The sequence below is a fragment of the Balaenoptera ricei genome, chromosome 11 (assembly GCF_028023285.1).
Source record: "Balaenoptera ricei isolate mBalRic1 chromosome 11, mBalRic1.hap2, whole genome shotgun sequence".
NCBI classification, from domain to species: Eukaryota; Metazoa; Chordata; class Mammalia; order Artiodactyla; family Balaenopteridae; genus Balaenoptera; species Balaenoptera ricei.
This window is the reverse complement of record NC_082649.1, coordinates 2,340,745-2,354,246: the sequence shown is the minus strand read 5'-3', so window position 1 is coordinate 2,354,246 and position 13,502 is coordinate 2,340,745. Positions and strand designations below refer to the sequence as shown.

Genomic DNA, 13,502 nt, shown 5'->3' with positions numbered 1-13,502 from the left:
TTGAACCAGAACTCAGTGCCTAAGCGCTCTGGGGCGTGGGGATGGGGAGTGGGGCGTGGGTGACAGGTGTGTGTGTAGGCTTACCCAACGTTCAAGCGTTCCTTCCCAGGTTAAAGCTGGAGGAGAGTTATGCCTTGGCATCTTTTCTCTGCAGTTCAAGAATGACCGGTGTGTTTGAGAAGGCCAAGGCCGACTTTCCCGGAATGTTCACTACGAAGCATGGCCCCAGGTTGCACACAGCACTTGGCGGAGGCCAGCGAGGAAGGCAGCGCTCAGCACCGGTGCTCAGCTTCCCTCTCTCCATCAGGCGCCGCAAAACCAGCAGCATTTCCTTCGGCGGCAGGTTCTCTTCTCCAGAAAGAGGTTCGCTTGCTATCCACACACCCTCCCCTCTGCCGACCTTGCCTTAATTTACATCAGTGATGCAGTGAGAGCAGCGACTGAAATGGCAGAACACGTGTGTGCTCAGTGGTTTCTGAAGGTTTGGGCTGAGCATCCCGCGGCAGCTGGGAGTAGCTGAGGCGGCAGAGGTGTGACGGGTGTGGCTGAGAGGGTTGTTTGTCTTGCAGCCTTTGGGGCACCCCTGAGTGGTCCTGCCCTCCCCGCGTACCCCCGGGACGGCTCCCCTCCCAGGCTGTGCCCGCCGTTTGTGGGTGTCCTTGGAGCGCCTCAGTGGTCCACAGGAGCTTATTACAAATGCAGAGTCTGGGCCTCACCCTCAACCTAATACACTTTGATGAGACGCCAAGTGAATCACAGGCACGTGAAAGTCTGGGAAGCGCTGTCATGAAGGAAGAAGCATTGTCTTCCCCTTGGCTGAACCCCTGAGCCTCTCCGGGCGTTAACTGCTTGTAAAAACTGTTTCCCCTGCCCCTCGTGTTGAGGCCTGCTTCAGACTGTCCTTGGAATTTGTGAAATGTCCAAACCTATACTTTAAGGGCTGTTCCTCAAATTTGTGAAGTGTTCTCGGTAGGGAACAGCTATGGCTTCACATTGTCTGAAAGGCAGTGGCTGCCTTCACAGTGCTGGGGGGACAGGTCCCCCACTGGGAGGCAGGGGAGGGGGGCTGGGCTGGAACGGGCCCCTGCTTTAGCAGGATGCGGAAGAATGGATAAGTAATGCTGTTTAATTTCCCTTCATAATCTGACATTTCTCCCCAGTTCCTTTCCTATGCTGCTCACCAGCCCCCCCAAAACACACACACTCCCAGCAGTTCTGATTGGCCCCATCTTCTTCATGGCTCGGCTTCTTCTTTCTGTAGAGACATGGAGCCAAGTAAGCAAGCAGAGGGTGAGCTGCTTAATCTTATTTACATGTGATGTACTTATTGTCTTTCATGTCCTGTAGGACTTTTAAAATATATATATATGTAACACTTTATGCCACTTTTAAATGAATCATTGAGAATTCCTGTCATGCTGGGTCCTGTAATCACAGGTTTTCTAGCTCAACTTTTTGTCCAAGACCTATGGAGAAAGGGAAAGATGGGAACTAGAACCACGTGATTAGAATATAAGCAATGATTTTAAAGCATTGTTAATGTGTGATAACTGACATACATTCAAAACACTGAAACCTTGAAGTTTGTAACCCCTTCATATTCTGGAATGATGCAGGAATCAGGAGAAGACAGGAGTGATACCTAAAAGGATAATATGCAAAGTGATATTTTAGCCTTGTGCATGATTTTATGTTTTCAGTGTACTACGTACGTATAGAACTGTTCAAGTTGTTATTTCCAATATTTATATTAGAAAAATTATATAGACACTTTATAATTTTAACCAGCTTTTTAAATAACACTTGTACTTACTGTATTGTAATAAATTTCACTTTTAACAGGAAAAAAAAAAAAAAGAAAGAAAGATATCCTGTCAACACGCTTCCGGTGGCTGGGGCCTCTGGCCGCCGGCCTGGGGTGAAGCTGACACAGGAGGCATGGGAGGAGTGTGGGCCCTGATGACCCTGAACCACTGAGACCCGCTGGAAGCCTGCCCCCCTCGGAGGCCCCGGCCGAGCCCCTCCGTATCTGTTCTGCCGCTCGGCTTACACGTCGGCACCACAGCCCAAGCCCGGCGGTGGGCAAGGGCTCGGACCCCAGGGGCGCTGGCCTCTGCAAGTGGGCTCGGGTCCGCTGATGAGCGGCGGGCCCTGGAGGAGTCCTCCGTCCTGGCTGCATCTTCCATCACGTAGGGCAGGCCCCCCTGGAAAGAGCCCCAGGCCCTCCGCACCTACAGCAGGAGCGCGCCTCTGCACCTGTGTCCGCTTCCTGGAAGTGGAAGAACCCAGGGGTCCGGGTCCTCTTCGCCTCTCTGCACGCGCCCCCGGTGTCCCTTCTCACTGGACCCAGAGCCGGCGGGGCGGCCGCACTTTCCCTTCCAAAACCTCGCGGGTCTCCCCGCCGTCCCCGCCCCCGTGCCCGCGGTCGGGGTCGCGGCGTGACTGTGCGTCCCGGCGGCGCGGGGCTGGGGGCGGGGCTGGGCGGGGCGGCGCGGGGCTGGGGGTCCGGCCCCGCCCACCCGTTCCCCCGGGCCGCGCCCCGCCCGCGGCGCCGGGAAGCCCTGGGCGGTGGGCGGCACGGGGCGCTGCAGTGGCCGGTCTGCGCCTCGGGCGGTCGGGGTCCCGCGGAGCAGAGGAGGCAGGTGGGCCGGCGCGCGCGTGGGGGCCGCTCCCGCAGAGCGCGGGGCGGGCGGGGCGGCCTGTTTACCGGAGCGCTGGCTGTGCGGCTCGGGCCGGGGCGCAGGGTCGGGGAGAGCCGCGCAGGGTGGGGACTCAGACGCCGCCCGAGGCCGTGATGCTTGCGTGGAGAGGGAAGGGTGAGCGCCGTTAACCGGAGTCGGGCAAACAGTGCTTTCGGAGGCTCACACGTGGCTTGGAGGGGCTGCAGGGGTTCCGGAGGCCGGGGCAGGAGGCCGGGTCGTTTAGGGCAAGTGCGCCTTGAGCTGATCCCAAGGGCCGTGGGCGGGTTACGAGCCGCGTGGAGGGCCAGGACGCCGCCTTCCTCTGCGCAGAGTGTATGTGGGGAGAGTGGGGACCCGTTCTGCCCTGAGGCTCTCAACCGGCGGCGCGGAGGCAGCGGGCAAGGCTTGGTGACGCGTGTGAGGGATGAAGGGGGCCTGAGGCCAGCGGTTGGGTGAGAGAGGGTCTCATTTCCAAGGTGGGCCGGAGAAATGTGGGCTGGGGGACGATGGCCGTGCCTCGTTCAGTTTCAGATGTGCCCCCAGTTTCAGACGACCTGCCCACCAGCGCGAACACCGCCGACCTCCCTGCTTCACAGACACAGCCTCCCCGTTCTCGCTGGCTGTACCCCGTCACCCCGACTGTCCTCTCCTGGACCCCCCCTTCCTCCTTACCTTTCCACTCCGGTGTCCCCGAGGCACTGGTTTCCCCTGTCATGCTCAGTCTGCTCTGAAGGCTTTTGGTGGGAGGAATGAGGGAAGCTTCCAAATCCGTGTTTCTGAGCCAAAAACAAAAAACAGAACAAAAGAATGCACATTGTCTCGGCCCCATTTCCAGTGTACAAGAGTCACCTGAGGTCTGGAGAACAGGAAGGGCCGGCACCCTGAGCTGGGTTATGGGTTACGGGATAATGGTTGGCCATAGGGAGCCGAGGGCCGTCCCCAGACTGAGCAGCCACTGTAGGTGAAAGTTCTTTGCCTCACAGCCCATTTTACACCCGTTTCCAGCCTGTCTGGATACAATTCAGCATCTCATACATTTTTCAGGTATCAGCTGGCAAATGGGGAGACCGTGGCCTGAGTCATAACTGAAAATCTCACGGGGAGTCTTCATAAATATATGCAAGAATAGACGTGGTGTTATGGGGACCAGGCAGAGCACCTACACGTTTTTCATCCGGGGTTTCCTCCCCTTCCTGCTCCCTGACCCTGTCCTCCTCTTCAGATGGGGAAGGATTGGACTTCACTGCTCCCAGGAGCCGTGTGTGTGTGCGTGTGCGTGTGTGTGTGCGTGTGTGTGCGCATGTGCGCGCGCTAGTGCACCTGTGAGTGATTTCTGTTGATTTTCCCAAGGCTCTCAAGCTGGCTTGACCTGCTGCCAGTACCACACTTAGCTAGTTACCTTAACATTGGACTTATTTTTTGGATGGAGAGCAACAGGAAATGGATCTCCCTCCATAAAATATTTTTGAGCTTTAAGATGAAAAAAAAAAAGTACAATTCTAAAATCGCCATGTGTCAGGTCAACAGCATTCAGGGTTTATTGAGGTGGCCTCCTTTCTCTTCGCTCTCTGGCTCCAGACCCAGCATCATGGACGCTCTTTCTGAAGCAAATGGCGCCTTTGCCCTCCGCCTTTTAAAGATACTGTGTCAAGATGACCCTTCACGCAACGTGTTTTATTCTCCCGTGAGCATCTCCTCTGCCCTGGCCATGGTCTTCCTGGGGACAAAAGGAGACACTGCTGCCCAGTTGGCCCAGGTGAGCCTGGAGAAGGGACTCTTTTCCATCGTTATGTTCTGTCACCCCACTTCAGACCTCCTTCTGTAGAACTGCCCGAAGGAAGATGGGATGGACGCCTGGTGCACACGCGTGCTGTCTCGGGAGCTGGGGCTGCCTGGGGAACCAGAAGCAAAGGGCAGGGCTGAGGTCTCCTTCACTGAGATCTTTTGGGGGAAAAGTTTTTCCAGTTGATAACCTGAATATGGCTATCAAAATTTTGTCCTAGCACTTTATCTTTGTTTAGGATATGATACCGAAATTGTTTGAAATCTCAACAGCTAAGATCTATCTCATTTTTAGAATAAAAGACTTTGTAACTATAATGATTCACTGGTAAGAAGGGTAGGTTAATATCTGTTTCAAGTCAGTGGTATACCAACATGCCTTCCAGCTGAGTTAGGGGATAAGCAGAAGTATGCAAAGAGGGTGAAAAGGCATGTGCTTATTACGAGTACAGACTGCATAGGTGCTCGTTAGCTTAGTTTAACAAATATTCAGCAACATCAAAATGAGTCTGTCCCTGTCCCCAGGGGATTTTATAGAGCAGGCAAGAGACACGTGCCCAAGAGGAAACCAGAAGGCTGGCGTCATGGCAGAGCTCCCACCCTGCACGCAAGCCCCTTCACCGTCGGGGCGCCTTTCTGTTTCAGTATGGTAATCATTTCCCAGATCACGTATGAGGGGGTGAAGGTTTCGGTGTAGAGGGGTGTTCTTTATTCTTTTTTGTTTTTTAATTTGTGTCATGCTTTATTTATTTATTTATTTTATTTATTTATGGCTGTGTTGGGTCTTCATTTCTGTGCGAGGGCTCTCTCTAGTTGTGGCAAGCGGGGGCCACTCTTCATCGCGGTGCGCGGGCCTCTCACTATCGCGGCCTCTCTTGTTGCGGAGCACAGGCTCCAGACGCGCAGGCTCAGTAATTGTGGCTCACGGGCCCAGCTGTTCCGCGGCATGTGGGATCTTCCCAGACCAGGGCTCGAACCCGTGTTCCCTGCATTGGCAGGCAGATTCTCAACCACTGCGCCACCAGGGAAGCCCGGTGTTCTTTATTCTTGATGAACTTTCCTATGTTTTAGGCCAGCCGATGAACCCTTATAGGAGCTTCATGTGGGAGCCCCCAGGTTGTCTGGTTACTTTACGAGGTGTGACATGGAGCGGTCCTCACCCTCCCGTGCTCAACGGGAAAATAACAGGCACTCAGTGTGCGAAATCCATGTTGCTGCTTGTCACATCAAGGGAATTGCTTTCGAAGAGTGAGCTTTGGACTCTGTGTAAGCTGGCAGACTCTGAAGGCGCTGTCTTTCCCACTGTGATTTTTAATGCTTTTAACTGCATCCTTTTTATGGGGGGTAAATTTTAGAGGTAAGTTTGCCTCCATTTAGGGTACACTTAAACTTTCCTTGGGATGCAAGATTTTAAAATAGTTCCTTTTCTGAACCATCTTGTCCTTTTCATTCTTTCCTGTGATTCATCTTCAAACAAGAGAGATCTACTGAGGCAGAAAAGCCACCTCTTTTACCCACATGTGTTCTGTTTTCTCTCTCCACCACCCACCCCCCCCCCCCCCCCCCCGCCTTTCTCTCTGTATCTTCCCCCTACCGCCACATGGTATTGCTTCTCTGGTATGTATTAAATCTGCATGTAAAATAAAAATAATGTCCTTTTAAAGGAACATTTTGTGAAGTATTTGGGAAAAAATTTTGCTCACAATTTTTGTTGAGACTGAAGAGCAATGTTGATAATTTTTGAATTATTTTTCTTAACAGGTGCTTTCTTTAAACACAGAGAAAGACATTCACGAGGATTTCCAGGCACTTCTCACCGAGCTGAACAAGCCTGGCACTCAGTACTTGCTCAGAACGGCCAACAGGCTCTTTGGAGAGAAGACCTGTGAATTTCTGTCTGTAAGTTGAATCAACAGAACAATAAAAGTTGTAATCAAAATGTAGAGTCTGAGAGCAAGACTTCAGAGAACCGAAACTTATGAACATTATTTTAAAAACTTATAATTCTCTAACTATACCTTGAATTATTTAAAATTTGACTACTTCTAAAATGCATTTATCCATTTCTGGTTATTCATGGCTTAGTACTTACCTATTTATAAACACTGATCTTTTAATATCTAGCAGACTAGGATGATCACTTTTAAGGGATGTCTGGTCTTTTTAATATAAAGTATGTAGTGTTCAGAGTTTTTGGAACCTTGCTGACATTACATTTAGGAATACAGCCTCACTGACCACTTTCCTCCAAAGATCTTTAAGGAAGCCTGTCTTTGGTTCTACCACACTGAGCTGGAGCAGCTCTCCTTTGCCAAAGCTGCAGAGCCGTCCAGGAAACAGATAAACGCTTGGGTCTCAAAAAAGACTGAAGGTCAGAATTACACGTTATCCCCCCTCCCGCCCTCTCCTCCTCCTCCCCCGCTCCCTGCTCCTCTGATGTCACTAGTCTTTCATGGTCAGCGCCGGGTTGGCTGGGCCTCATGGCATATCTGGACCTTCATGGACTCCCAGAGGTTCTGATCAGATGCTGGGATTTTCAACAACAGAGACTTTATTTTGTCCATTCACCCAGGACCAGAGTGACTGATATGAAAAGAAACTCATAGGCCAGGTTTCCAGTTTAATAACTCACAGCAAAACATGCTTTCACTTGGCCGGTAATGTTCACGTGTTGGGTGAATCCAGCATCTCTGTAGGAAGGAAACTGACGGTCTGATCCTACACTTGGGCTCCTCCGTCTAGAGTCCACGTGGACCTCCATCACATTACGCTTACTTATCCTCCTGCTTCTTTCATGTCTTTTGCCTGCACTATCATCCTTAGATGTGAAAAACCTAGACTTGTAGGCCAGCTGCAAACCCTCTCTTGGGGCTGATGGATTCTGCAGACTTAAATCACTGTTTTGGGGGGAGTGGGGCCTTATTCATTTCTGTTTCAGAGGGTGGCATGTTCTGGTCTTGGCCCCCATGATCCCTGTGTGATGCTGGACCCACACAGGCCCCTCTGCACCAACTACGCTTAGTACCACTAGGAACGATGTATTTCCGTTAATAAGCGAGAGCCGTTTATTAACAAGTAAAGAACAAGAGGTTGTCTTTCCTTGAAGACTTAACAGTCATCTCCCCTGTTCCTCTGGCGGCAGTGAATTAGCAGGGATGCTCTTAGTTCATTGAAAAGGTATGACTTGAGCTCCAGGGGAAGAAGGGAGTACCTTTCACTTACCACCTGACCTTTTCTGAGAATGTCTGGAGGATCAAATAGTGAAATGTTTTCTGGAGGCTTCCAGAAGTTCATCAGTGCATTCACGCTGTCCATTGCTGGTGATTTCCCCTTTGAGCCATTCGTTGTGGCTACATGTGCCGTGTCCATGGGCAGTCGTGGAATGTTTGCCCTGGACGTAGCTTTGGGGCATTTGACCACATGAGGTGACCGTAGCCTCTCCAGCCCATCCCTTATTTTCTGTTTGTCTTGTTCTCCCACCTGGAGCAGAGTTTTCCTTGAGTGACGGGGAAGTGGTTCACGTCACTGACTTTGCAGATATCCCGAAGTACCAGTGATAATAAATACCACCCGCGTGTGTGATTTCTGTATATACCAATCCAAACTCAGCAAATTTGAGAAAAGAATGTTTGGTTCTAGACTAATCATCAAGGATGTTCCAATAAGCCTTATCATGGTTGATTCCTCATGCTTTGTATTCTCTACTTTTCCCTGAAGGTAAAATTCCAGAGTTGTTGCCGAGTAACTCAATTGATGCGCAGACCAGGCTGGTTCTCATCAACACAGTCTACTTCAAAGGAAGGTGGAATGAGCAATTCAACGAAGCGTACACAAGGGAGATGCCTTTTAGAGTAAACCGGGTGGGGGAAGCTTTTGAACATCCTGAGAATTTGATGAAGAAATTGAATGGAAAAATTAACTTTGTAAAAATATAAATGATTGGTTAAAAATAATTTGAAACTTAACATTTCTGAATGAAATTTTAAACTCAGTAGATAAGAACTGAAGGTATAAAAAACACTTTCTGCCGGTACTTTTTTGCATTTTATTACTGCTCCTACTGCCTTGATAATTTCTTATCCAGTCATTGCTGTATGAATGTGTCCATCATACATTAATTTCTGGAAACTCAAGGTTTTCTTTTAAGCCCAAATTGCTCAGATAGAAAGCAAAAAAAAAAAAAAAAATTTTTTTAAACAGCCCACAGGTGTTAAGGAAGTGTGTGTTATATGTGTGTGACGGGGGGAGGGGACAGAGGGAGAGAATGTGAAAACATATTTCTTTAATCAGGTATTTAAAAAATGCAAATAAATATAGACTTGATTTGCTGTTAATTAATTTCTCATTATAATTTCAGTATTTATAGCTTTCTAATATTAAAACTGACAAAAACCTTAGTCTTGACATTGAGGTGTAACTTCGATTTAGGCAGGCATTAAAATAGTTTGCCAAACCCCTCAGCCCCTAAAACAAAATATGATTTTAATGCAATTAGGAAATTTATAGGAGTAAAACCCTTTTCTTAGAATAAGGTGTACTTTAAATAATCAGCCTTCCAATTGCAAAGGGGGAAGGGGGAGAACAACTTTTCAGGCATGGATTTTAGAAACTATCTTAATTTTTATAATAGGTGACCTGTGTCAACTTTTTAAAATGAATTTAATCAGTGTAGTATTTCAGTTAACTTCTGCATGCATATAGCATTTCTGTGTTTAAAAAAAGTTATTTCCTCAAATAAGCGTATCAGAATTGAGACAATCGGATTTAAGTGCATGACGACCCATGGGGCTCTTCCCACTTGCTGCCACGCTGCTTTCTAAGCCTGTGCATCCGTCTACATTCTGGACCACGTTGCTGTGAAACTATAGGTTTCATCCCACTTTATCATAAAACCTTTTGCTAATTCAATAGGAATAATTTTCTATTTAACTTCATTTGATTATACTGTTTGGTTAGGTATATTTGCTGGGCATATTTTAACTGTGGCAAATCTGACTTCCTTTTCTGGAAAATGCAGAGCGTCACATTTATTTTGCTGAAGGAAGCATCTCCTTTCCCAGGCTAGCACCTGTCTGCTGACGGCAGATGCCTTGTGATGGGAACAGGAAGATGCTGGTGGGCAGTCTGTAAATATTCACTAGGGCACAAATCCTGTTTCCATCCTGGGTGCTGCAAACACTCTGGAGTCTTGTTGCCTCGTTCAAGAATCTGCTTTTAATTCCGGGCTCATGTGTTTCCTCCCGTCAGAAGGAGCAAAGGCCGGTGCAGATGATGTTTCAGGAAGGCACGTTTAGACTCGCGCACATCGAGGAGGTGCAGGCCCAGGTGCTCGAGCTGCCCTACGCGGGGGAGGAGCTGAGCATGGTCATCCTGCTTCCTGACGACCACGTGGCTCTGAGCTCGGTGAGTTGAACCCTGCGGCACCCTCGTGTCCTTGCTTCTAGGCTAGAAGCCAAGCCCCTCCTCCGCCTTTGGGGTGCACCTCTCAGGCTGGGATGCGGGCAGCCAGGAGCAGGCAGTGTTCAGGCTCTTGGGCTCTGGATGCAACGGTTATTCAAGACCTACTTCTCCCGTTATCGCCACGTGACCTTGTCACATCACTCATCCCGGCCTTTGTCTTCTCACATGCGGACAAGGCTAACATCTGCCTGATAGCCTAATTACGAGGGTAAAATGGGGGTAGTTCAGGTAACAAGCATAGCACACCGTCTGGTCCATAATAAGCCCTGTGTAAATGGGATCCACTGTTATTATCATAATCATTGATATGAGCGTTATATTTTCACGTCTCTGTTCAGAACCTGAGACAGGGAATGACCTAACACGGGGGCAGGGGACGAGGCAGGAGCTTCACTCAAGGGGTAGAACCAGAAACTCCCAAGATGGCTCTCCCCGCCGCCTTGCTTCTTCTGGCGTGGACCCCTAGGCTGAGAGCCGACCGCCGCCCAGTAGGTTCTAGCCGGGCGCTGGGTGGCAGGCAGCGTCCCCATGTCCTGTGGGCCGAGCTGCAGCCGCGGGCCTCTCCCTGTGAGGTCTCTTCTCCAGAAAGCACACGGGCCCCACCTCGGGGGAGATCTCCCTTCGGGGCGGGCTACACCGAGAGCCCTTTCTTTCCCATCTCTTTTCTAAGCAGCAATGTCTTGTTGCCTTCAAAAATAATCAAAGTTCAAAGCAAAAAAAGCAGCGTCAGCTGGGCCTTGAGAATTGTCAAGATAAAGTCTGTCTCCTGCAAGCTGTGGCTGAGGAGAGAGCAGCCGGGGTCCGGTGGCTCTGGGCTGCCTGGGCACCTCCCCGCCAGCCCCCGGCTTGGAAGGAAGCCGAGTGTGAACTAGTGCCAGTACGAGATCTCACACCTGTCCCGGCAGGTGATGGGGGTGCTGGTCCTTCTGCGAGAGGAGAAAGGGTCGGGGGTGCCTGACATGTGCTGAAGTAGGAATCACAAAGTGCAATTCTGGTCTTTCAGGTGGAAAAACATCTCACTTTTGAGAAATTCCTCGCCTGGACCCACCCAGACTGCATGAAAAGCACAGAAGTGGAAGTTTTCCTCCCGAGATTTAAACTGGAAGAGGCTTATGACCTGGGGTCTGTGCTGCAGGGTCTGGGGGTGGTTGACGCCTTCCAGCAGGGCAGGGCTGACTTCTCGGCCATGTCAGCCGACAGCGACCTGTGTCTGTCCAGGTTTGCGCACAAGAGTTTGGTGGAGGTGAACGAGGAAGGCACGGAGGCCGCGGCCGCTGTGGCCGTGACAGTGGTGGAGTGTTGCCTGGAGTCTGGACCCAGGTTCTGTGCCGACCGCCCCTTTCTTTTCTTCATCAGGCACAACAAAGCCAGCAGCATTCTCTTCTGCGGCAGGCTTTCCTCCCCATAGGGGAGGCACTCACCGTGCGTGGGAGCTTCTCCCTCTCTGTGTCCCCAAATCCCACTCCACAGCGCCCGGAGGATGGGCCTGGGCAGGCTCCCACCCGGCTGAATGATCCGCCAGCACCATCCCTCGCTTCTTCCCCTGCTGACCACTTGTTTGTGCTACTTAAGCAGGATCGCGGGACAGGAGACCTTAACGATTCCCTGCTGTATTTGAGAAGCAGCCCAAACCCCACAGGATGGCAGGCAAAGCGCTCCTCTGTGGCCCCAGACCTACTTCCCACTCATTCCGTGTACCATCCTCTCGAGTTACGCTGTGTTCTCAACTCTGGTCACATACTTGCCTTAGGCCATTTCAGTAGTAATAGATGCTACTCGCTATCGCTACCATTTTATAGATTTCCTGGTGCTTGTGCTTTTTAGGAAGTTTCTTTAATGCTCATTTTCATTTTATCTTTCTTTAACATTCATTGGTCACCACGAATGTTCCAAATACCGCATCAGGTGCTGGGGCCGCAAAGGGGTGGAGTCACGGTCCCCTGGCACCGGCCTGCTAGTGCCCATGCCGGAATTAGGCAGCTTTGAGGACAACCAGGCTGGACTAGGTGATGCCCTTAAACTTACCATGTGACCCCTTGTAGGGATCACACCTTTCTTCGTGTTACTGTATTTCTGCACCTCAAACTCTAACGGTAAAAATTCCATTCAACCGTTAAAGCTCCAATGTCTTCTTCTCCGAGAAATGTTTCCTTTTCTGCATAACCAGACGTGCGTCTTTGAACTCTCACTGCACCAAGGGAGGGCATGTCTCTTATGGTAGTTGCGTTCTCCAGCCAGACTCTAAGTTCATCAGGGGTTGGGACTGTGTTTTACACATCAGTGTGCCACTTATTGTGCACCGATAAGCAGTTTGATCTTTGATGAGCTCTGTGACTTAAAAAAAAAACGGATTAGAAATCAGCGATTTTATTGGGTTTTTTTTTAAAGAATTCTTTTTATCGAGGTGAAATTCACATAACATAAAATTACCATTTTAATGTGAATATAATGTGCATTGGCCTTTAACAATGTTGTGCAACCACCACGGTGATCTAGTTCCAAAAATATTTTATCACCCCAATGGAAAACCCTGTACCCACTAAGCAGTTACTCCCCATTCCCTCCTCCTCCCAACCCCCGGCAGACACCAATCTGCTTTCCATCTCCATGGATGTACCTGTGCTGGTAATTTCATGTAAGTTGAATAGTATAATATATACCATATACTCCTTTTGTGTCTGGCTTCTTTCGCCTCGCATAATGTGCTCAAGGTTCATCCATGTTGTAGCAGGTGTCAGCACTTCATCCTTTTTTATGATTGAATAATATTGCATTGTATGGATAGAGCACGTTTTGTTTATCCAACCGTCCATTGATGGACATTTGGTTTGTTTTCACCCTTCGGCTATTTGTGAGTAATCCTGCTATGAATGTGCATGTACATGTATTTATTGGAATATTTGTTTTTCATTCTTTTGGGTACAATACCTAGGAGGAAATTGCTGGGTCATATGGTAATTCTATGTTTAACTTTTTGAGAAACCACCAAACTTCTTTCCACAGTGGCTGCTTTCCACTGGCACTGTATAAGGGTTCCAATTTCTCCATAGCCTTGCCAATACTTGTTATTTTCTTTCTTTTTTAAAAAAAAATTATGGCCATCCCAGTGAGTGGGAAGTGATATCTCATGTAGTTTTCATTTGTATTTCCCTAACGACTAATAATGTTGAGCATCTTTTCATGTGCTTACTGACCATTTGTATATATCTTCTTTGGAGAAAAGTTTGTTCAAGTCCTTTGTTCATTTTTTCACTGGGTTGTTTGTCTTTTTGTTGTCAAGGTAAGAGTTCTTTATATATTCTGGATACTAGACCCTTATCAGATATGTGACTTGCAAGTATTCTCTCCCATTCTTTAGGTTATATTTTCCCTTTCTTGATAATGCGCTTTGATCCACAAAAGTTTTTAATTCAGTGAAGTTCAGTTTATTTTTTTCTTTTGTTGCTTATACTTTTGGTGTCATAGCTAAGAATCTATTGCCCTATCCAAAGTCATGAAGATCTACAGCTATGTTTTTTCCTAAGACTTTTATGGTTTTAGCTCTTATGTTTAGATTGTTAATCCATTTCGATATCTATG

The 13,502-nt window shown here is 48.9% G+C and overlaps 1 protein-coding gene and 1 long non-coding RNA gene across 3 annotated transcripts; one reads left to right on the top strand and one right to left on the bottom strand.

The window, feature by feature from the left end:
• Window positions 1–651: 651 nt before the first annotated feature.
• On the bottom strand, window positions 652–3,519 carry LOC132374268 (uncharacterized). Of its 2 annotated transcripts, none has more exons than XR_009505620.1 (3): window positions 3,354–3,519; window positions 1,560–1,642; window positions 652–1,466 (listed from the first exon to the last, which is right to left on the bottom strand). It is a non-coding gene; the product is annotated as an uncharacterized LOC132374268 (long non-coding RNA). The 2 variants fall into 2 exon arrangements; XR_009505621.1 differs by having other exon boundaries at window positions 652–1,255.
• Window positions 2,541–12,594, top strand: SERPINB9 (serpin family B member 9). Its single transcript, XM_059937796.1, has 7 exons — window positions 2,541–2,642; window positions 4,260–4,437; window positions 6,225–6,362; window positions 6,717–6,834; window positions 8,181–8,323; window positions 9,711–9,866; window positions 10,927–12,594. The coding sequence occupies exons 2-7, from the start codon at window positions 4,270–4,272 to the stop codon at window positions 11,329–11,331; spliced, it is 1,128 nt and encodes a 375-aa protein (XP_059793779.1). The 5' UTR covers window positions 2,541–2,642; window positions 4,260–4,269; the 3' UTR covers window positions 11,332–12,594.
• Window positions 12,595–13,502: the final 908 nt, after the last annotated feature.